Genomic DNA, 25,810 nt, shown 5'->3' with positions numbered 1-25,810 from the left:
CCTCCCTCACTTTCCTTTTTTCTTCTTTACATTCTTCATCCCACCATTCTTTCTTTTTCCCTTTTTCTTTGTTCCCCCCCCCACTTGGCCTCCTCCCAAATCTTTCCCTGAAAACCTTTATTCCCTCTTCCGACCATTCCCCCTACCCATCCTCTTCCCCTTCCCTTTCTTCTTTTCCCCCTTTCCCCTTTCCCCTTTTAACCAGATGTTTACTGGCATGTGATCCGACTCTACCTTTTCCCCTATTTCCATTTTTTCTATTCCCTCTCTTGTTTCCTCATTTCCTATCACATAGTCAATTACCGAATTTCCTCTTGCTCCTACGTATGTCCATTCCCCTCTCTCATCCCCCTTCATATTCCCGTTTAAAATTCCCCACCCCCTCTCACTCAAAAACTTACATAGATTTCTCCCTTCTGTATTTATCATCCTGTCCTTAGAATTCCTGCTTTCTTTCCCCCCTCCCTCATCCTCCTCCCCTACCTCTCCCCCATCCCTCCCTGTCCACGCATTAAAATCCCCCCCTATAATCGCTCTTATTCTTCTCTCTTTCCCCTCTATCCATTCTCCTAGAGTTCCTCCATTTTTCTCTCTAAATCCCCGTTTACGTATACCCCAATCACTCTCCACCAGCCCCCCTCAATTTTCACCTTTGTTATCATAATTCCCTCCCTCCCTCTTAATTCCCTTCTTTCCGACTCTATCTCCTTGCTTACCCCCACCATCATACCCCCTTTTGCTCTCCCCATCTTTTCCTCTCTCTTAGCCCATTGTATCTCCCAGTAAAAGCTTTTTGTTAGCTTAATTCTAATTTTGTTCCATCCCTTTTCCTCTATCCATGTCTCTATCAATATTATTACATCCCATTCATCTAAACCTTCCCAAAATTCTTTTTCCTTATTCGCTAGACCTGCCACATTCCAGAAACCCACTTTATAGCCTGTTCTCCTCTTTTTGTCCCCTAAAAACTTCCCCTTCCCCCTTCCCTATTCTTTTCCCTGCTCTTCTATCTAATTTTCTTCTATTTCGTCCCATCTTTTCATTTTTCCATTCACCCACATCTTCATATAGCCTACCTGAGCATTCCTACCTTCCCTCCTCTCCTTCTCTGCTTCCCTTTCTATTTTCCATTTCGCCCTTCTCTCTTCTACCGTTAGATCGTCATCTATTCTTATTCCCATGCCCCTTAATTTTTTCTTTCCCTCTATCACTTCTCTTTTGCTGTCCCTATCTGCCAGTTTCACCACTACCATTCCCCTTCCCTCCTTCCCTACTTTTCCTATCTTTTTTATCTCTCTTATGCCCACTTCCTTTGCCCCTATCTTATCCCAGATTTTCTTAACCTCCTCTATTATCGCTTCTCCTTCCCCCAATATCCCCCTTACTACTACATTATTTCTTTTTTCTTCCCTTTCCCTTTTATCCTGTAAAATTTCTATTCTTCTTATTCTTCTTCTGTTCTCTTGTACTAATTCCCTTTCTGCCCCACCCTCTCTATTTTTCTTTCCCTCGTCCCCCTCCCCCCTCGCCATTTCTTCTAATCTCCCTTCTACTTTTGCTACCCTTCCCTCTATTCCTTCTAGCCATTTATTTATCTTTTCTCTTTTTATCTCTTCCTCCCTCCTCTCCTCCCTCCGTATTTCCCTTTCCCTCCTCAACTCTTCTTCTAGTCTTTTCCTTTCTACCCCCTCCCTTTTCATTTCCTCCCTCAGACTCCGCATTTCCCCCATTAATCCTCTGATTAAATCCTCCATTCCCTTAAGTGCCCCAACCTCCTCCCTTTTATCTCCTTGCGGTGACCTCTTCGTTGTGTCACTCCTTTTAAATATTGTTCTTTCCTCTATCCCCCCTCCCTCTACATCCACTATTCCCCTCTTCCTCCACATACCATCCAAACTTTCTGTGCTAAACCATTTCTCTAAATTGCTATCCTTCCTAATCTTCCCTATTCTTCCTTTTTCTTCTTTCCCTTCTTCCCTCCCTATCCCCTTATCATTATCTCCTCTCTCACTCATTTTTATCTATACCACTTTCTAACTACCTTCCCTGTTACTCCTTTTCTTCCTGCTCTATCTTTCTTCTAGTCTATCTCTCTCCCTCTAGTTAGCGCCACCTCTTACTCTCTTTTCCCGCGCTCTCCTGTCTACTGCTACACGAACCTAACCTACTAATCCTACAGCACACTTCACTTCCCTACGGCTCTTTTTCTCACTCCCTCTCCCTTAACCCTTATTTTATCGCCTATCCCTATACCCCACTAACCCCTCTCCACCACTTTCTCCACTCACACTTCTTTCGACTCCACTCTTTCACACAAAAGTTTCGCTCAACTATTCGCACACAATCACCTCTCATACGACTGGAAACGGAAGTCCGGGTCTCTAGATTAATATTAGCCAAATAATACACATACAATATTTTTTGGTCATAAAAAATAATTTTTAATCGTCAAATTACTAATTACAAATGTCACCCGGTAAAAACGTTTCAATGTGGTTTACACTTTGTCGAATTATACATAAAAAAATAATCACTTAACTTTCGTGCACCCTCCTGCGATAAATACGTTAAGAAACGCTATTACCATTGCTACCAAACAGCAGGCACTTATTATAAACAGGGTATTCGAGCTTCCCCGTTTTCTCATTTGGAATAACTTTGCAACTAAGGGACTACACGCAATGAAGGCTTGAAGCGATATATGAGTCCACAACATCGCAATGCACACTCTGTGGATCTTTCGATGGTGTCATTGTTCCTCCATCAGATTTTTCAGAATCATAATATTACTGGCCAAAACTGACCCGTCAAAAAATTTTTGCGCCATACCCCTCAACTGATCGCATTGCAGCGGCGGTTCGTCCGTTGGTGCGGGGTCAGCCGAATGATTGGTGGCGTCTTTCATGTCCTCTTCCATTTCAACTGCACTTAATTCGAGTCGGTTAATGTTTTTCGTCTATTTGTCTACTGTAAAAATTTGTACAAATTAACATCGGCCCGTGCATAAATAATAATAATAATAATAATAATATTTTTCTTTATACCTTTAGAAATTGATCTCGGAGTTGATCCATCGACTGCTTAGTGGTATTCTGGGAATGTGCGGTTAGTGGTTCGATCGTGCCCAAATTTTCTGGCGCATGCGCGAGAACGAGTGTATTTGTGTATATTTTGCTCGTAGAACATATCCTGGAGTCTTCTTGTCTCAGGTCTCTGGCTGCTCTGCTATCCAATAGTAACTACGTTACTGTTTTCTCGCGCCTGCGCGCCATTATGGTCTGGAAACCCGTTTTTCGTGGCCAAAAGTAATTTAGCGTTATTTAAACTTGAAGGTTATAGTATGCTAGGTCGTTGAATTTGTTTCGAGACCAGCAATAATATTATAAAGTCAGAAATATATAGTAACATTTAAAAAATTGACTTGATTCCCATTTTTATAAACAAAAAATTGACTTTTGGCCACGAAAAACGGGTTTACAGACAATAGTGGCGGCAGGCGGGGTCGTACGCTATTGGTTCCGGATCGATTGCATGATCCAGGGAGACGACGGTTCGAGATTCGAATCGTGGAGATTTGCCGGTGATGGGCGCTGACAAACACACCGTAGCCTTGCGCTACGGTTACGCGTAATCGCTACGCGACTCTAAAAACGCTTGAAAAAGAGTAAACGAACGGAGCTCGACGGTTGGCGTAAAGACCGGCAAATTCACAATTCAAATCCCGAACAACGATTTTTAAGACATTTCCTACGATCTGCCAAAAAAATGTTTCCAACAAAAGTTGATCACTGGGCAGGATGGCTCCGCTGCGAGGCGGAGAGGGGTCGGACGGGTACACCCGTTATGCGATGACATCAGGCGCGTAGACGTCCGCGTAGGCATCCGATAGCCTCGTCGAACAGTTTTTTTACGGGGTGATCATTATCACCGTTGCGCCGCCGAGCCGATTAGTTTCGTGTATTGAGGTACATAGCAGCATCCCCAACTTCCATCCACAGGCTCGCCCGAGGACTTTTCAATATCGCTAATGATAGACCACCATTCTACAAGGCGATTTCCAGTTAATGGACACGCTTTACCTTTCTCAATCCACTCGCACTCGTCTCCGTCGATGCGACTGGCACTTGATTCTGGTAAATTCGGGAAGCAACTCGGGAAGAGACAGTGCCGATAATAGTAGCGACAAGGGGGTGGGTTCGCGAGAAAACATACTTACGGCGTTTGAACGCGACAGAAGGTTGTTTAACGCGTCGCCGAGTGTGCGTCGAGGGAAAAAGGAGTGAGAGTAGGAATCCTTGGGCGCGGACAACAGAAACGAGGACGATGGGGAAAACGAGATCTCGTAGGCGGGCGTGAGGAAATCTCCGAGAAGTGCTTTTGTTCGGCGTCTCGCGCGTCTCTTTTCGCGGTGTGGCTCGGCGGTGTGATTAATGGCGGCACAATGGCCGCGTGCCGTGGGATATAATCGTACGCAACACACACGGGCCACGGGATCATTTTAATGCCGTTATCGCCGCTGCTTGCGAACCCTGCAGAAATCAATAGCGAAGACGTGGCTCGCGTGTGACGCAATACTTGTAATTTTGGTCCGAGATACCTTGCTGACCGAGCGGCCCGCAGATTATTCCGGTTACACCGTTCCGCTCGCTGTAAATCCTTCGTTCCCGGATAAACTGGCCGAACGGCGCAACCGCGTTCCTCTTTCGCGGGCAAACGATATGCGCCGAACTCCGGAAACAACGGAGCGAGAAGCGGTTGTTAGCCTAACAAGATCGAATAAGAATAGACCCACGCGTGGCTAGGAGAACGACGATAAGGAGGAAAGGGAGATTGCATTGCCGTGGCACGGAATGAAAGAGGCGAAGCCGAAAGTTGTTAGCCCAACGACATTAAACGAAACAAAGAAACCAAGTAACGACGAAAGGGGAGAAGAAGAACGAAGAGAGGTTCGGTGCCAGAGGGCATGGAGTAAACCTGGACCACGCAGCGGTTCTTATCAGCGCCGATGCCCAGAAGACACGCTCGAAATCTGGCAGCCGCGGTGGTGGCGGAACAATGTCTGGCGATTGGAATAAGATAGCAGACGGAATCCGTTCGGAGCTCGCGAGGGAAGATGGAACACGAAACACAGCGCATCGTTCCGATCGTTATCCGCGGTGCCCAGGGGGGAGCGTTAATTGCGAGACAGGGGTAGAAACAAGCCGGGCGATTCTCTCCCGCGGGAGGCCGGGGAACGAGGAAACGGATTACAGCGGGTGCCTGCGCGAGCCTTCCTTCGTTTCCGGGCTCGGGAACCGGAAAATTGAGATGATTACCTATGAAATGAAGCGGCCCGGCGCACAGTGGGTAAAATCGACGTTCTAGCTGTTCACGGGCTAAAAACTCAAAGTCCTCATATCGATTTTTAACGAATGCACAATGTTTCTTAAATATCTATTACATTCGAAAACGATAATATTAATTAAAGGTATTAAAAACTCTCGTTACAATAAACGTTCAAAGATCAAACTTTTTCAGATACGATTTATCACCGAAAAATTCCTTGTCTTCATAATGATGTCCTGGAAAACCTACTGAAGATTAAGTGACCAATTTTTTTTTATATGAAGAATGTATATCTATGTTGAGAACGCACCAGGAACTAAACATCATTGTTCATAATTTATTATTAAAAAAAATATTTAATCAACTAAGGAAAATTGTCGAAGTTTTTCACCTTTGACAAGGGATAAGTTAAAATGTCCGGGGATGTCCATGTTCTGACAAAGTGGAACATTTTCGGCAAGATCTCCTCTAAAAGATCGTGCAAAATTTAGTTCCAGTATAATCCATTATCCGAAGTTATGATAGTTTAAAGCGTCGCGTGACACGCGCACAGTGGTGAGTTCGATCGAAATCGTGGCCAAATTATTCATTATTCACACGAGTTTTCAGACATTTCCGGTGGTGTGACAAAAAAATGTTTCCTACAAAAAGTAATCAGTACACAGTCTTTTACAAATATCAATACAAAAAATTTCCAAAAAAAATTTTTTTTCAATAAAAATTTGTGGTTACCTTCATTATTTATTAGATGAAGTAAAAAGTTCTGAGCGTTTTCCGCTAGATGTCTTTAGTGAGCCATATCTCACGATGTACACATCGCATCGAGTAATAGTATACGGCGATTTCAAGGTGATACTTTGCGCATCAAAATCGTTCTTTGTCAGTTTCATGTTCGGTGAAGCCAGTTGTGTGTTACAGCGTTCGAAAATGGAGGTAAAAAAAGAGAAAATTCGATACATTCTTCAGTACCACTACGACCAAGGTGAAAAGGCGGAGCAGGCGACCAAAAAAATTTGTGCTGTTTATGGACCCAATACAGTATCGAATGCAACAGCAAAGCGGTGGTTCCAACGATTCCGTTCTGGTAATATGGACGTCGAAGATGAGGCACGCTCTGGTAGGCCAATCGTCGAAAATGTGGATAAAATTATGGAAATCGTCGAGTTGGACCGGCATGTGAGCACTTATTCCATTGCCCGGGAACTGAAGATTAGCCAGAAAACCGTTTGGAACCATTTGCGTAAGGCTGGTCTCAAGAAGAACCTCGATGTATGGGTGCCACATGAATTGTCGCAAAAGAACCTTTTGGACCGAATTGATGCCTGCGATTCTTTGTTGAAACGTAATGAAATCGACCCATTTTTGAAGAGGATGGTGACTGGTGATGAAAAATGGGTCAGATACGAGAACAAGAGCCGAAAAAGATCGTGGTCCAATCGCGGTGGGCCGGCCCAAACGATCGCCAGGCTTGGATTAACGGCCAAGAAGGTTTTATTGTGTGTTTGGTGGGATTGGAAGGGAATCATCCACTATGAACTGCTCCCATCGGGCCAAACACTCAATTCGGACCTCTATTGTCAACAACTGACCCGACTGAAGCTGGCGATCGACCAGAAGCGGCCAGAATTGGCCAATAAGAAGGGTGTTGTGTTGCATCAAGACAACGTCAGACCGCACACATCTTTAACAACGCGTCAGAAGCTCCGAGAGCTTAGCTGGGAGGTGCTATCGCATCTACCGTATAGTCCAGACCTGGCACCAAGCGATTATCACCTTTTCAAGCATTTACAAAATTTTCTTGATGGTACAAAACTGGCCTCAAGAGAGGCTTGTGAAAATGAGCTGGTCAAGTTTTTTACCAATAGGGACGAGAACTTCTTCAACCGCGGAATTATGAAATTGCCTTCAAAATGGACAAAAGTCATCGAACAAAACGGCGCATATTTGATCTAAATCGAATAATTCTAAGTATGTTAATTTCATCGTCGAAATAAAGCGAAAAAACGCTCAGAACTTTTTATTTATAACTATATATTTTTTATTCAATAATGTTATAGCTGACGGCAAGACGAATCCAACGACCTATTTATGTATTGAAATAATGGTGAAATAGGCGTGGACACCCAGTTTTCAAATATTATTCATTATTCACACGAGTTTTCAGACATTTCAGGTGGTGTGACAAAAAAATGTTTCCTACGAAAAGTAAACAGTACACAGTCTTTTATAAATATCAATACAAAAAATTTCCCAAAAAATTTTTTTTCAATAAAAAATTGTGGTCACCTTCATTATTTATTTATAACTATATATTTTTTATTCAATAATGTTATAGCTGACGGCAAGACGAATCCAACGACCTATTTAATGTGGTCTTTATGTATTGAAATAATGGTGAAATAGGCGTGAACAGCTAGAACGTCGATTTTACCCACTGTGCGGCGCCCCGATATTAAGCCCCTCCGAGAACTTTCCTTAATGACCGCGCGAAACGGTCATTAGCAATCGTTAGTTACTCATCCGGCTGTCCGTGGTCCGTATTCGATCCGAACACGGTCCAGGAACTCGTCGACGACGGAGCACAGAAACGGCTGTTCCCCGGTGCCGTGGTACGCCGTTTTCCTGCGACCGATATCGATGATACCAGCGACAAAAGAGCACGACGAGCAACGCTGCCGGCCGAATAGGCGAATATCCCGTCGAAAACGGTATCGGAGGCGGTGGAAAGGTTCTCTGTACTCGCAGCTGCGCGTTTCCATAGCTCCGCATGGCTCTCCGTTCACCGGAGCTACCTGGTGAACCGTGACAAGCTGCATTCTGCGTGATCTCGACACGCTTTCAAGGACCGCCGAGACGCAACGCGCGTTCCTTCAGCTTCTCTTGTTGCATTGTTAGCCAGCCGCGGCTATTTGCGAGCTCGTAAAGCGGTCACGGCAGGTTCAACGACGAAACGACGCGACGGTTTCTTCCAGTCTCCCGACTCAAGGCTGTATCGGGAACGCCGCTCGATAAGAGCCAGCTAGTTTGTCTCGATTAGTTCCTTCCCGAGATTTATGCGCGAACTTCGGACCGCCTGCGACACACGCTACGAACGCGTTAACGAGACTTATATTACTGCGAAAGTTCGAGCGTTAATGGCGCGTGAAAGATGTCGAAAAATCGCGATATAAGAGATTCAACAGAATTTAGTGCCGTTCGTTTTTAGTTCTCTCTGGACTTATATATGCAAGTGTACGAAGCGTCGCTCCGAGAAAATATCTTTCGACTTTTCCGTGAAGCGGCGGAATGGGATTTTATTTCTAGAATAGTTCGCAGCGGGCACGGAGAGCCGATCGCAGGAAGCGGAAGCGAGCGCGCGACACCGTCGAGCCGGAAGCGATGGTTAACCGACCGTCAAGCCCTACCCATTCTTCGCGTATGAAAAATGATGGGGACGTATTGTCGTAGCGCGACTAACAGTGGACCAAACACATGGTTCGTGATCGTCCACCTCCGAAAATATTGTGCGAGACCATCGGCTCGGAACGGCGACAGAAAGGCGTGGTTCTCTCTCTCTCTTTTGTATTTTTTCATTTTTCCCGTAACCGTGCCGCAACACGCGATACTCCCGGCGCGGCTTTTTACGGCCGACACACGCGCGAAACTGACCACGGTGATTTCGTTCGAGCGCGCGCAACCTGTGGTTTTCGTTTCGATCGTAAAACACGTGGTCGGAGGAGCCGCGACTGAGTTATTCGACAAGCGCTCGGACGCGAACGCTCACCGCTTCTAATACCGCGGAGCGTCGGCTGGGCTTTACGGGCTGTTTCGCAATTAGTCACGCCGAGAAAAACGCCGAGGCGATTTGCAAATAGAGCCGAAGCGGCGGATACCTCGGATTCTTCGGATTTTTTCTCGAAAGAAGTTCCCTCGTGAAACGTGGAGCGTTTAAAAAGAAATACAGGGTGTTTACCTACAGGTGGGAAAAAATTTAAGGGGTGGTTCTCGACGATAATATAAGACGAAAATGAAGAATAAAAAAATTGCGATTTCGGCTTCGTTATTTAGTTATTAACAATTAAAAATCCGCCTAAAATGCTGCAACACTTCTAACAAAAGTATACGTTGCGTACGTCAGACAGGCGCGCGACAGTCTCGTATCAAGTGACAAACGCATGCATTCCTTGGTTCTCATTTGGGGCCCCAGCGAGGTGAAAATGTTTAAAAAATCGGTGGACGACATTGAACCTACCAACTCGTTAAAATCCACAAGGGCATTTCTAATATCCGCCCTATGGAATTATCGAGTATAAGGGGTCAATGCCCTTTCACTTTTAAATTCTTCTCACAAATATCCACAAATCCTTATCCTGCACTATAATTGTTCATAACACCGTACTTAGTATACTGGAATAAACGCTCTAGCACTATTTACAATATCATACACACGCACTACGAGTTTACAGAGAGTACAAGTTTACTGAGGGGAATGAGGAGAATGTAAAGAACTGGTAATCCTTTAATGTTGATTGATCTACGTCGCGAGAGACTCGCTCACAGACGAAACGGACATCTTGAGGTCGTGTGTGATTTCTGCGAACGGATATCTCCGACGCGTGCGAGAAGAATCGTCCGTACAAGCTAGTATCCGTATGCACACTGATTCGAGACAGCTGATGAGGTCGATGCCAGATCGATAAAACAAATGAAGATCTACAGCAAACTACCGCCCAAACATCGCGCGTTGCTATACCAATACATTGTCTATCCTGTTTTCACGAATTTCGTGATTCTTTCTCATTCTGTCTGTGACCGCGAAATATCTCATGTGTGTGCATTGACCACATTAGCTGTCTTGAATCAGTGTGCATACGGATACTAGCTTGTACGGACGATTCTTCTCGCACGCGTCGAAGATTTCCGTTCGCAGAAATCGCATGACTCTGTAAACTCGTAGTGCGTGTGTATGATATTGTAAATAGTGCTGGAGCGTTTATTCCAGTATACTAGGTACGGTGTTATGAACAATTATAGTGCAGGATAAGGATTTGTGGATATGTGTGAGAAGAATTTAAAAGTGAAAGGGCATTGACCCCTTCTACTCGATAATTCCATAGGGCGGATATTAAAAATGCCCTTGTGGATTTTAACGAGTAGGTAGGTTCAATGTCGTCCACCGATTTTTTAAACATTTTCACCTCGCTGGGGCCCCAAATGAGAACCAAGGTATGCATGCGTTTGTCACTTGATACGAGACTGTCGCGCGCCTGTCTGACGTACGCAACGTATACTTTTGTTAGAACTGTTGCAGCATTTTAGGCGGATTTTTAATTGTTAATAACTAAATAACGAAGCCGAAATCGCAATTTTTTTATTCTTCATTTTCGTCTTATATTATCGTCGAGAACCACCCCTTAAATTTTCTCCCACCTGTAGGTAAACACCCTGTATATAAAAAGAAACTTTTTAAAAACCACGCTTATATTAAAATGCACTAAAAAGGTGAAAATAATTTTCTTCCTGGTTCTCCCAGGAAATTTAATTTTAAATTTCTATCGCTATCGCCGTGATCTCCCTACCTAGGCCGGGTTTTCGCGGATCTTTGATGTCGGTGACGCACCGATCATCAAAGTCCTTCCGGACAGCCGTTTGGAGAGTCCGAACAAGGTGACGCACCTTGTCTCGCTCAACCGGCCTCGTGGACGACGCGTCTCACGAGGATGCAGGGTGACGCACCGTGCTTTGCGACTTCCTAGGCGGTTCTTAGGCGACGTCGAAGGGTGACGCACCGTTTCTGGTTCGGCCGATTTCGTGGACGACGCGTCTCACGGAATTTACCGGTGACGCACCGGGTGTGTTCGAGGTGGAGCACGGCTCGCACCAGCGGAGATACAGGATGACTGGACAGGTGGTTCTCCGACGAAGTCAAAGGGTAACGCACCACTTCTTGTTCGTCGGCTCTCGGAGGCGACGCGCCTAGCGAAAGTGACCGGTGACGCACCGGTTATTTCGAAGTAGAGCACGGCTCTCACCAGCGGAACCAGGATGCCCGTAACCAGGAGGTTCGTTCGGCGAACGACTCGAAGTCGACGGCGGAGACATGGACAACGGTTACAGGTAGTAGACTCACAGCACTGGAATATCGCACGTTATGGTTCCTGGATGACTACTGGTAGACTCAGGTGATTTTGATCTGTTCACGGCGGCTTTTATAGGGATGGTTTGGTGGTTAGGGGTGGTGGTGCGGTGCGGTATTTTGGTGATGACGTATAACTTCTTATACTCGTTATTTTGGAAATTTGATTTCGGATTCCCGTTGGAATACGGGTCTAGGTGCGGGGTACGTGCGGTACAGGCGGTGTTGTTGTGTTGATAGGAAGCCGGTGGTACGTTACTCGATTCGCGTCGTCGTGTATAACCGGTGGAGATTTGACAGGGGTTTGTTCGTAACAGTTCTACTTTACGTAGGTCTGTTACAGTATCTCGTCGGTGCCGCAGGTAATAAATAAATGTAGAATGCTGACATTACCCATTCTGTAATTGTATGGAAAAAAATTACTTTTTATTGTATAATTCCATTACACTCTTATTACTCTTTCTCATTTCCCTTATTGTTTACCATTGTAATTATTGTTTTATAATCGACAGTGTATAGATCGTAACGTTGCCCGTATTTGACCGGCTTTTTGACCGGCGGAAACGGTCAACCCCGAGAATTTACAGCCGCTGAGGACGGGCCGTGCGCGGCCGCGCGGACACGGTCCTCTCGGGACAAAGGTAATTGGCGAGAAGAATCGAATGGGACGCTAAATATTGTTCGGGCGCCAGGTACTCGGAAGTACCGCACTAAAGAACGCTAAAGTCTCGTGTTCGAGGACGTCGAACACGAGCTTCGACTCTTCTCGCGATCACGAATGGAATTCGACGACACGGACTGCCAGGAGTTCGGACACAGGGAATAACGGGGACAGCCCTCGCGGCAGGACGGATCTCGCAGGTCGGAAATGAACTCGAAACGATTATGGCTCGAACGAATTTATTCGGTGTCAAATGATAAATTACAGGTGGGCGGCCACGTGGCCGCAACCCGGGAGCCCGCGCTCCTAGTACACTTTTGCGATGGATCTTCGATCGCGGAGCGCGTTAGTCGAGATTTCGCGATTCTAGAAGGTACGGTACGACGGTACAATGCACGTCTCACCGGAGACGGGAATTCGCGGAATGCAGATGTGCGGCGCAGTTTCGACGTACCGGCGCGCGATTGCCGAGCGCGATCGACGCTACTTTATTGAATTCGCTAATTACCGAACTTATCCTTTTCCGACGCGGCTCCTTAAGGAAGACTTCCGACTAATCGAAGGGGGAGACTGTTCGCGAAGGCTCAAAGCGTCTCCGAGAGTACGCGAGCACTAAAGCACGAGGCCAAAGGTCTCGGCAATCACCAATGGTTCGAGGACGATACGCACTCGCCTCGTCCTCGCACTAAGATTGAGCCAACACGAAATACGCCCGAGGATCACTTGGTCGACTTACCGTGCTGTAATCAGTTAGCCGGATTTCTGCAGAGAGGCCGGAACTTTTCGCCTTCGCTCTTGACCCGTACTCGAAATAACGTCGCAATGAACCACCCGCGACGCGTACTAACGTTCAGATCGACGGAACACGGAATTGTTTCAAGCGAAATTGCGGGAGCACGACTAGTCTGCTCGATAACCAACGCGACAGTGATCCTACGTCGCATCGACGGAGCGCTTCGATTCTCGATCTCCCCACTCCTTTCGTCTTGCCGAAATTCCCTATGGGCGCACCCGCAACGCGACTACGCTAGTCGCGGGATCGACCTATCAGAACAGGTCGTTGGACCCACGACCTTTCAAATCACCAATTGCCGATCGTCGAAGACGATCGGCGAGGATTAATCCTCTCAGGCGCTCCTCCGCACCACCCTTGCCAGGGCCGACTGTAGGAGGGTGAGGCGCCGGCTGGACCACCAAAATGGCGATGGTATGCAATTGCAGCCCCATTGTCCTAGCACGTCGTCTCCGAGTTTACGGGCTCGTGTGCAGCGGTGCCTTTTGCCACTTCTCCGGATCCGGAATGGGTTTTGTTGGCGGCCAATATTTCGTCGTCGGGTGATCCTACGATGCGGAGCGCCTTGTCGGTAATTGTCGCTTCCTAGGCACGCTCCTGAAAGTAGCCGCTCTCGGGGCGTGCAACAGATGGCATTAGAAGCGATCTTCGATTTTGATCTCTTCCTTAAGGAGTGTTCAAAGCTGCGGGTGGTTCTTGCATTCACTAACGGTCGGTCCGGTCCACTCCCGATACGGTTCTTTGAGCGTTTATTAAACGGAGAAGATATAGGAAAAATTAAAGTAATTACTCCGTAATATTTTTTTTTCTAAAAAAGTATTGGAATTTCAAATTAATTTGAAAAACAATTATGTAATAATCGTCATTTATTGTAATAGTTATTTATTGTTATTTATAATTCACACACAAACAATTTTTAAATAAATATATTTTAATAATTTGTTTCTATATTCATTATTTAAATTATTATTCCAATACTAATGTATTGTTAAAAGGTAAACCCTATGTTATGGGGAGGCATCTCGGATGACTATGACACTACCCGGCGCTCTTAGTTTCCGAGATAATTGCACAAAACTATTGATAGTAAAATGAATTTTCCGTATTCGTGCACGCGCGCGCGATCCGTGGCAACGTAAGCCTGCTCCGGCGCGGCGTCAGTTTACTGTTTTTGTAAACACGTCGTGGAGATCAAAATGAAAACAGGGTCTCACTCTGGTTATACATTGTGACGTGGCAAAATTGCCTACGCCACTCGGAACCTACTAACGAAAGACCGGGCCACCCTTTGGTCAAGCAGAGCACGATAAGGGCCGCTGCGAGCTCTCTCCCTGGGCACGTGCGAGCCCCAGGGACGAATTTGTTATATTTTTTAACGTCGCGCCATTTGCGCGACGCAGAATTTCAGAGCCGTATCCGGGTCCCGGGGGGACTCTTGTCCAACCGCCGACGCAACGGTACTACAGGAGAAAGACAGCCAGAAGCCGGCTAGGACATATTCCCGCACCAGGGGACAGCCGAATCGAAAGGGCCCAGGACAACCAACCTGGAGGCGCCGACGAGAGCACGCGGTAACAAGACGTCCATCCACTTTACCATGTCGTCGCCTCGCCCGGCAAGAAGCTTGTACCGCAACCGGATTGGCCTACGTCGATCGTCTCAGCGAGAAGCGGCCAATAAGAGAGATCGAGGCCGGATACGTCGCTGGACATCAGGAGCCAGCCGTCGCAGCGTAGGATTCGTTGACGCGGAAATCCTAATTGGCGATAGGCCGAATCGTCGCGCGAGAAAGAAAGACTACGAGAAGTGGGGGACGCCCAGCTTACGCATTCCCGAGCCACCGCGTTCCAAAATCACTGCTTCGTTGAATCGTGTAGAGACTAGACCACTTAACGATTGCTAAAGGCTAGAGTAATTTTGCGACTGCAACCAGAAAAAGGGGCACACTGAATCGCTGCCGACATCTACCAGCGTCACTGCCATGGTAAGCGCCGATCAGGCTTTCCTAATAATCAAATAACAGTGATTTATCGTGTTAGCTCAGGTAGCGCGTCGTAGGACTCTGTATTCGCGTCGCGAGAAATCTCATTAGGGAAGCTTACGTCCCTCGTACTTGATTGTACTTTTGTTGCCGAATAATTAGAATCCGGTCGAAAGAACGGGAGGAAAGCGCGTGCGACTAACATCTTTCGCCAAAAATTAAATGTGACGCGCCGGCTACTATATTGTTCGCTGCAGAGTTGCTCGGCAGCTGAAGATCGTCGTGCAATAAACGAATTTCTAGCCGAATTACGTTGTTCATTTCTTGTGCGAAACCTTCCCGCCGTGGGGAATGCCTCGTGTTTTCCCGGCGTAGATCCTGGACCCATTCGATCGCTATTCAGGGCTTAGATAGCACGTCGCGTCGTAGACTCGGTGTTCGAATAACGTAAAGTAAACAAGAAATCGGATCATTCGCGTGACCCTCCGAGGTGTCTGGCGCCCGAATTTTGAAGTGTTCGACGAAACGTTGAGTCTGCGTACGTTGTTTTGTCCCGAGTGGACAACGCATCGTGCGGCCGAGCGTGGCCCGGCCTTCCGCGTATAAAACCTCGGTGTCGCTAGAGTTCGCGTTAACATCTTTTCGGAAATACTGTCCAACAAATTTCAACTTTTTAAAAGTATTTCGATTCCCACTATGCGATTCTTATAGAGTTTTCCGCCCTGATTCCGAATCTGTTTTTCATTTGTTTCCTATACGTCCAGTGTTTGAGAAAATGGAGTTTAAAAAAAAGAAATATTTTTCAACTTTAAACAAATATTGTGATGTTATTATAAAAGATATTGAATTGTTCTTTACAGCAAAAGATTCTGTAGACTTTCCCGAATACAGTGATATCTAATACTAATACATTATGATTGTTTAAACATGTTTAAACAATGATTAAAGATGGAGAGACACCACTTTGGCACCAATTTTTGCGGATATTTTCGAATTTATCTAAAAAAATTAGGGTCCAGCGGAAAATGGATCTATACCACGCGATAGAGGAGACTTTTATCTCGAGAAACCCCCTTTGAAGTTTGCATGGTCGACGTTTTTTTCGAACCAGAAAGCAAAATATCTTCGCCCGACATGAGTTTCCGCCAGTCGTGCTCGGGGCGGGATACGGCGCAGCGACGGGATACGGAGCGGCGAACGACCGTTTTGGTGGTGAGCGCCACTGGTGACAACTCATGTTGTCACAATGCGAAAATCGTTAGTTTAAAAGTTATTTTAATTTAAATATTGCTAAGAAACCCTCACTTTTTCTTGCTAATGATAACTTAATTTTTTTAATATCTATTTACAAAAAGGGTTTAATGCAACGTCTATTTACATCTCCACATTCAAGATCTCGGTCGATATTTTAAAACAATTGTATATGATACGTTCCTTCATATCGAGAAAAGTGGTCTAAGCTACTGCGTATATTGTATTCTTTATCCGAGATTTTCTTTGCAATATTTACATTAATATATCTATTAAATTAATCATTTTTTACTAAACTAATCTTTTTATAGAAAGCAAAATGCTGCATCGATTAATGCATAAAAACATACGGTTCCGTTTTGTTCGAAACTGGCGCGTGCGAGCGCCATGACAGTCTGGAGACATAGCGTGCTCCCGCCAAAACTGTTGCGATTCACGCCAAGATGACGCGAGCTAGGGAACGATGACCGGCCAATCGGCAGCGCTCAGAAATTGCGTAACGCTCGCGTGCTTGCGCAATTGGTCGCGAGTCACTCTCGATCCTTCGCGAACGTTCGCGAATGCTCGCCCGGAAGCAATGACGCGTGACGAACGTTCTAGAAGGAGAGAGAGCATAAAAGCAAGTGAGAATCAGCCGTTTTCTCACTCTTTGCACTTTTTCGCAATTCATAGCCACGCGCTTCTCGCTGTCGCCGTTAGTAAAACGCTTAACCAGTTTTCACTCTGTTTCGATTCCGTTTATTCGTGTTCTTTCTATTACATTTTAATTACAATAGACCTTTGTACAGTGTTTAAGTGCAATTATACAGTTATTTATTGTTAATTAGGATTCTATCCACATTTTCTTTCTCCCACTCATTCCATTCAAATCCGCACGTTACATCCATTCCATTCTTTCACTTCAATCACACAATCATCCAGTTCTCACTCAATTCCATTCACTCCAAATACAATTTTCCTTTCGAGGTCGATCAAGACCGCTAACCTTGTTACACGTTTCAAAAATCAAAGTTGACCTTCATCTTCATATGTCCTTGACGCGACCACCTACAAAAAGAAAGATTAACATCATTCTGTGCATCTCTTGAAACCATTCAATCACCATGTACATATTTCTCGCTGCGAATAATAGTAATGGCGTAAATCGTGATGGTAATATCTGGTGAACGACCCTGTATAGGGAAAAATTTTACAAAATCTTCATTCTGATAACATTAAAATAATCATTATACATATAGATAGAGGAGCCGTTATTTTATTTGAAGGATTCAAATAAACTGCGAATACACCGCCGCGAGCGCCGAGCCATCGCTACGCCGGAACGCTGCGAACTCCGAGTCACCGTCACCGATACCGAACCGCCGCCAATCCGAGCGATCGCGCCTCCGCTACTTTCGAACGACCGCTACTTTCGAGCGACCGCTACCTCGCTAACGCCATCCACGCCGAACCGTCCGGCTGTAGGTGCGCCCTTCGCTCTTCGAGGTTCCGCGACCTTGGACAGCCGACTGACGCGGCAATACCTTCCACCGCACCGAGTAACCGTCACACAGTGATACTGACAGATATTATCGCGATAAAATACATGTTTTGGAAATAAAACTAAAGCGAAAAAATTCTGATATAAAAACATTAAAAGATAAAAATATGGAACTAATAATGGGAAATCGAAATAAGAAAAAGATTATTTTACGTTTTCGACGAAAATTAAAAATATTGACAGAAGGTAATTTGTGATGAAACACTTTTAAAGGCTATACAACGTCGAGGCCAAGGATTTTTATTGACATTCATCACGATGCAATTATTTCACAATTAGAAAGTTTAGTTTCAATGACGCGCACTTATGGTGGAACCTTTAACCTGAATCCGTCTCGAAAAGGTTTTCGCTTGATATTGCAGAAAAACAGTGTATTCAATTTATCAAAACCGGCTCAATCTGCCAATTGTTTGGATGATGAGGATGAAACGTTACTTCCAAGCTCGAAGCATGGTGCTGCATCCAACATTGCATTAACATTACCAAGTACAAGTCGTGAACCTGAAATTGATCAAGAAATGATTATTGATGTCGAAGAAGTTACCATTGATGCTTCGTATATTAATGACGAAACATTAGAAGCCTCTGCCGTTGAATTGTTTGCAGGATTTGTGGCGATGGAATGTGTTAAGAAATCTGGTTGCGAACAATGTTTGATTTCATTAATTAGTGAAAATCATAAATACATGCAGCATAGACAGATATTAACATTTTTTAGAGCCTATGAAACAAATGACGGCGAATTATTGGGCCATTTATGTGCTCCATCTGCAGAGTTTTCATTTGTTTTCAAATTAATGAACGCAGTATTTGACGCGGGCTATCCTAATGTTAGAGAAAAATATGGTATGTATGCAAGATATGTTATTTCCAATAATGGTGGAAGCTGTGGATATTAAATATCCAGGTTGGTTTCAACATGAAACTTGTGGGCTCCATCGGAAGGATCTTGCATACTATATGATGAAAGTCAAAATTCATAAAGATCTAGTATGGTTAGAAAATAAAATAAGAAAAACAGATTATCGCCACAAACCTGTACAAAAATTAAGAAATGTACAAAGTGTATGACAATTTTAGACATACTTCATTGGCAATTTCTAATAAATTTACACTACATATAAAGTCAGAGGCGATTTAACGTGAGCTGATAATTTGTATTTATAGTATATACATTTATACAGTCAGAGGCGATTTAACGTGAGCTGGCAATTTGTATTTATATTATATACATTTTTATACAGTCAGAGGCGATTTGGTTTTCTCGCACGCGTCGAAGATTTCGGTTCGCAGAATTCACACTACCTCAAGATGTCCGTTCCGTCTGTGAGCGAGTCCCGCGATGTAAATTCAAGTTCAATAAAGTGCAGTGTTTCAACATTAAAGGATTACCAGTTCTTTACATTCTCCTCATTCCCCTCAGTAAACTTGTACTCTCTGTAAACTCATAGTGCGTGTGTATGATATTGTAAATAGTGCTAGAGCGTTTATTCCAGTATACTAAGTACGGTGTTATGAACAATTATAGTGCAGGATAAGGATTTGTGGATATGTGTGAGAAGAATTTAAAAATGAAAGGGCATTGACCCCTTCTACTCGATAATTCCATAGGGCGGATATTAGAAATGGCCTTGTGGATTTTAACGAGTAGGTAGGTTCAATGTCGTCCAACGATTTTTTAAACATTTTCACCTCGCTGGTGCCCCAAATGAGAACCAAGGTATGCATGCGTTTGTCACTTGATACGAGACTGTCGCGCGGCTGTGTGACGTATGCAACGTACGCTTTTGTTACAAGTGTTTCAGCATTTTAGGCGGATTTTTAATTGTTATTAACTAAATAACGAAGCCGAAATCGCAATTTTTTTATTCTTCATTTTCGTCTTATATTTTCGTCTAGAACCACCCCTTAAATTTTCTCCCACCTGTAGCTAAACACCCTGTATAGAATGCAAGAATCATACGATCAGAATTAGTTAGAAATAGGCGGTTGGGGGGGGCGGAGAGAGCCAGCCGTCAGGCCGGTCCGACCACGCATACGAAAATCCAGGAGCAGTCTTTGAAAATTGAAAGCTCACCTTATATATGTATCACCGTATATAGAACCCACAACGCGTTTACAAAAAAAAAATAAACAGAAAATAGATTTTTCGGGTTATCCGTTCAGAAACACTGTGTGGGTGTGTGTGGTGTCGTTGTAATTAGGGTTGGCAAATAAGTCGTTCGGTTTTTTACAGTGGAATAAATCACAAAAACCTAACGCGAACTTATTTGCCAACCCCATATAATATGTACTCATTCTTCATCATCATATGATTTAAAAAGTTTACGCGGTATATAGATCGTCCGACGATCGTAGTGATATGTATGTAAAGAAAGTATACTTTCTTTAGGTTTGGAATTTGCCGCGCTTTTCATGCTCCGCGCGTCTTTTACTTTAAATACCGATAGATGGAGCGACAGTTAGCAGAAGAATTGAAGAGAGACAGATATAGTAATTACGCAATAGAGCGCACGTGCAAAATACAAAATACAAAGAATAAAGTTGTAACACGTGTGTTTCGTCGTCGATCGGCTTCCTCGCGTTCGGGCTCCTTGGTGTTGAACAGCTCGCCGACCCAGGGTTCTAAACGATAAGTGGAGTGACGACGCGAGGAACGGGGTCGGTACGGGGGAAATAACTGAGACGAGTCGGTTGCGGGTGAATAAATTATACTCGCTGCCTTTCGGACGCGTAAACTACGGTGCCTCAGGATACGGTTCCTCAGGATATAGTGCACGGTGACAATGCTACGGTGCCCGTGAGTTTAAAACGTGTGACCGTGAGAGTGCTACCTGTAAGAGGCGTAGGGTGCAGGCAGGATGGACAGGAGTAGAATTAGATCGCGACTGTCGTCGTGATCTCCCTACCTAGGCCGGGTTGTAGTGGTCCTTCGATGTCCGTGACGCACGGGTCATCGAAGTTCCTCCGGACAGTCGTTCAGTGAGTTCGGTCAAGGTGACGCACCTTGTCTAGCTCGACTGGCCTCGTGGGCGACTCGCCTCACGAGGGTGACTTTCTAGGCGGTTCTTAGGCGACGTCGAAGGGTGACGCACCACTTCTAGTTCGGCCGATTTCGTGGACGACGCGTCTCACGAAATATACCGGTGACGCACCGGGTATGATCGAGGTGGAGTACAACTCGCACCAGCGGAGCGACAGGATAACTGGACAGGAGGTTCTCCGACGAAGTCAAAGGGTGACGCACAGCTTCTTGTTCGTCGGCTCTCGGAGGCGACGCGCCTAGCGAAAGTGACCGGTGACGCACCGGGTGTTCGAGGTGGAGCACAGCTCGCACCAGCGGAAGTACAGGGTAACTGGACAGGAGGTTCTCCAACGAAGTCAAAGAGGTGGCGCACCGCTTCTTGTTCGCTGGCTCTCGGAGGCGACGCGCCTGGCGAAAGTGACCGGTGACGCACCGGGTGTTCGAGGTGGAGCACGGCTCGCACCAGCGGACGGGCAGGACGGCAGGGTTCCGACGAGGCCGAAGGGGTGACACACCGCTTCTTAATCGTCGACTCTCGGAGGCGACGCGCCTAGCGAAAGAGACCGGTGACGCACCGGGTGTTCGAGGTAGAGCACGGCTCGTACCAGCGGAACCAGGATGCCGATAACGGCGGAGACGTGGACAACGGTTACAGGTAGAATACTCACAGCACTGGAATATCGCACGATGTTGTCCCTGGATAACTGCTGGCAGACTCAGGTCATTCTAGTCTGTTCGCGACGGCTTTTATAGGGATGGTTTGGTGGTAAGGGATGGTGGTGCGGTGCGGTATTTTGATAATGACGTATACCGTCTTTCGAACAGTATTTTGGAAATTTGATTTGGATTCCCGTTCGAATACGGGCCTGGGTGCGGGGTACGTGCGGTACAGCCGGTGTTGTTGTTGTGACAGGAGGCCGGTGGTACGTTACTAGATCGCGACGTTGTGTATAACCGGTGGAGGTTTGCTAGGGGTTTGTTCGTAACAGGCCTACGATATGTAGGTCTGTTACAAAGTGATAAACAAAATTAGCAGTGTAGGCAGAGGAGTGATAATAGTAAACTTCAATTGTCGTTGTTGCCCCTGTAACAAACGCCCCCCCCCCCGCCCTGTAATTGCCCCGCCCCTGTAATTGCTCCCCCCTAAGGGTAATTCCCCCCCCAAAGGGTAATTGCTCGATTTTTTTACCCCCCCCACATTTTTTGGGAGGTCAGGAGGAAGTGACATCAGCTCGCGGGAAGTGACGTCACCAGAGACGTGTTGACACTTTGTCGACCATACCGACAATGGCGTTTCGTAGCCTACCGCCACCACCTTCACTGGAACCCCCCCCCCCCACCACTTCCGTGACGTCACGAGCTGTTGCGATGCATACCACACCACCTTCGCTGGAACCCCCACCACTTCCGTGACGTCACGAGCTCTTGCGATGCATACCACCACCTTCGCTGGAACCCCCACCACTTCCGTGACGTCACAAGCGGTTGCGATTTTTTTTAGAGAAAAAAACTGTCTTACTCGAACAGGATTCGAACCCCGGTCTACCGCTTGGTAGTCCAACTCATTAGCCGCTTGGCCAACCGACGATCTCATAAACATAGCGAACATTTGGTATATATGTCAAAGAATAACTCTGGGCATGCAAATACTGCAGCGACAGCATATTTTCGTCCAAGACGCTATTGGTGCGATAGGAAGATACTGCGAAATATTATGTCGAACGTGTTATAACTAATTCGTGTTACTTGATCAACCTTGACATTTTTTTCCAGTAACTGCAGCATTTTTTTTTTCGTTTATGACGTTATTTGGCCGGTCTTTGATCGACCATTTTTATGAAATATGATACCCCTTAGGAACGAACAGGAATCTCGGCGCATGCATGGTTGACCTTGATACTGCTTAGGAATTTCGCAAAACTGTGGCGACAGGAAGTCACTGCGAAATATTATACCGAGCGTGCGACTTTTTTTTCGTTTATGACGTTATTTGACTGGTCTTTGATCGATCATTTTTATGAAATATGATACCTCTTAGGAACGAACAGGAATCTCGCAAAAAACTGCAGCGTTAGCATTTTTGGTAGGAATCTTGGGACAGGAAATCACACATCAAATATCATAGTTTGGAATAAACTTTTTGATTTATTTTATTAGCATTACATCTAAGCCTAAAGCTATCAATTCGGTGTCTATTAATGAATTGCGTTCAAAATCTTCATGTTCCACAATTGCTTTTGCAAAATCATCGGTAACATTAGAAATTATTTGCATAAACTTACAATATTTTGTTTGTACAGAATATAGGTTCTCAGATAGCCATGAGTACATGTGGTCGACACTATATTCCAAATCAAACAATCTTCTCATCGTTTTCTGAGTAATCTGTATGCACTTAGTTGAAGTTGATAATTTTGCAAGCTTCACATAATCGTTTAACTGATAGAATTCCACAGTTATATCACCAATATGCACATCATTCCCTGAGTTGGCGATGTTCCGCAGAATGTCTTCTCTCTTTCGTAGAAAATCTTTCCACGTAGCCATAGAAAATTGAATTTCATTGCTGTGATTGTCTCCTATAGCCAACTCAACATGACAGCAACCACCAATTCGAACCCCAATGTCAAGATATTTGTAGCATGTATTCGTCAAGGGATATCTCCGGCCCAATATACGCACCGTGTGCGTGATACTCTGTTCCGAATTATCTGCACTGATATTAAATGAAACAATTAGGAAAGAATTTTTTTCAGTTGCAAAGAAACAATAATGCATTTTTAGCGGTTGCCGGAGTACTTACTGTGTGTGTAATTGCGAAAGATTAAACTCATTATTCTGCCGCGTTGCTCGAGAGTTGACGGTTGCGGACCACATAGTTGATACTTTGCCGATCGAACCAACAATGGCGTTTCATAGCCACTCGCTAACCCCTCGTTCTTTCCAGTTTTTGAAAGTGCAAACATAGCAAATTCATGTGATGGTGGGGAGCATCGCGCTAATTCTCACAGCTTTGGGACAACAGGCATGCAGAAACTGCAGTGTCAACATTTTTTGGAGACCACAGGATGTGTGATATTTTTTTTATGAAATATGATAATCCTTAGGAATGAACAGGAATCTCGGCGCACGCAAAAAACTGCGGCGTTAGCATTTAAGATGCTATTTGGTTGACCTTGATATTTTTTTTATGATACCCCTTAGGAACGAACAGGAATCTCGCAGAAATTGTAGTGTCAACATTTAAGACGCTATTTGGTTGACCTTAATACCCCTCAGCAACGAATAGGTGAAATATGATACTCCTTAGAAACGAACAGGAAACTCGCAAAAATTGTAGTGTCAGCATTTAAGACGCTATTTGGTATATGGGAAGAAATAAGCGAAGTTTCGTTAAAAAAAATTTGTTAAATAATACATTTTATTCAAAAACATGGTTCTTGTCGATCAGTATATAATTAACACAGTTTAAATACATTTTCCATGGCACATATGCCAGTACGGAATGCACATCTATGCAATCCCTTTTGCATTAACGATAATCTTGGCACATCCTCCAGATCCACATCAAGAGCTTCTATTCCAGTTAATTTCCATAACCATTTTTTCTTTTCCAAACCTCTGACAATGACCTGCTGCGTATTTCCCAGAGCCAGTTTCAAACAACTTCCGGCTGTTTTGTATGGAACATATCCATCTGCCCAACCTATTCCATGATGTTTGTGCGTTAACCATCGAACCTGACGTACTTCAGTAGCAGTTAATCGATGGAATTCAAATGGTGGCTTGAATATCCAGTGCAATAGTTTATTTCCATCTCGTAAAATGGCTGCTTCTTTTACAATGAAACCGTTTGCCCCCGACTTGAAACCTTGTAGATCGACGAACGTTACATGGGTCATCATGCACCCACCGCTTGTTAAAGTATTCTGCGCACGACGTTGGTCAACGGGCTGTACTCGACTATACGATCGTGTATGATTAAACAGTAAGCAGCTGTGTTCACAGGCACATTATCTCTGCACTCGAAATCTATGCGCACATCAATGGTTGCACTTTTGACAGACTCGTTTTGACGAGAGCAGTCTATGACCACAAATGGACCCTGTGATAAGAACTGTAATTCATCCAATAGCGGCTCACTGGATCGATTACCATAATATGAGTTTTGAAATCTTGTGTACATGTCATAAAGTATCGCATACTTATTCTTTTCAAAGTCCAAGTTTAGGTCGTCGTATGGGTACGATTCGGAATTTAGGTACAACCGTATGTTTAACAGTTTACAATCGTCGAATTGATTAGCACTCTTCTGCAATTGATACTTCCTATCGTTCTGCAATGCGAATATGATGAAACGGGGTTTCTCCAATTGTGTTACAGTCTTTATCGCCCACGTATGCTTCGTAGTTGTTTGCAAATGTGGATATTCGTATAGATCCCAAGAGCGAAAACTCATAGGTATCATTTGTCCTCTCTCGAGAATGCGTAGTAATGACAATTTGGTTACTTCTTCCAGACTTATGTGTGGCATACGCCACTGAACTTTGAATAATTCGATTTTAGGTCTTAAAGTACTAGAACCATTCAACGCGTTTAGATCGTTTCGTGATCGAATTAAGACCAACTCTTGACGCACGTTAACGGTAATCTTGTTATAATCTTCACCGAAGCCAAATAGCATATTGAATGGTATGCAGAAATTGAAATCTGCGCCATCCAGTTTACGATGCCAGCCTGCGGTGGCCAATGCTTTACTTTTTCCAGGAGAGATGAATACATGTGTTTTTAACGAGGTCGTTATTCCAGGATTTCTACAGCGGTCTACTCCATCCAGTTCATATCGAATTTCATCAAACATGAAAGCAGCACAATTGGTATCGAGAATAACATTGTTGCTTGTTCCTTGAGGTGGAGCCTCTGCTAAAATGATTTTTCCTTCAATGTACAAGAAACTCTCACACGGTAGCGTATACAGATCCTGCTGACGTATCGGTATCCTTATTTCATCACTATTTCCGAGAGTAGTATTTGCATAGGGATTATATGTGTGCACTTCTATCTTAGTTATACGATTATCAGAGGTTGGCGTATTGCCAATGGCCAAAATGTCGGACAT

General features: G+C 44.8%; 1 protein-coding gene across 1 annotated transcript; it reads right to left on the bottom strand.

Annotated features, from left to right (window-relative positions):
- Positions 1–24,610: 24,610 nt before the first annotated feature.
- On the bottom strand, positions 24,611–25,810 carry LOC143221968 (uncharacterized). Its single transcript, XM_076447718.1, has one exon. It carries the CDS (start codon positions 25,808–25,810, stop codon positions 24,611–24,613), a length of 1,200 nt encoding a protein of 399 aa, XP_076303833.1.

This window comes from Lasioglossum baleicum, chromosome 1, assembly GCF_051020765.1.
Source record: "Lasioglossum baleicum chromosome 1, iyLasBale1, whole genome shotgun sequence".
In the NCBI taxonomy this organism is placed as follows: domain Eukaryota; kingdom Metazoa; phylum Arthropoda; class Insecta; order Hymenoptera; family Halictidae; genus Lasioglossum; species Lasioglossum baleicum.
This window is presented reverse-complemented; position numbering and strand designations above follow the sequence as displayed.

Excerpts from the sequence above, each read along its gene's own strand:
- LOC143221968 (XM_076447718.1), bottom strand. The coding sequence starts at position 25,810 with ATGTCCGACATTTTGGCCATTGGCAATACGCCAACCTCTGATAATCGT.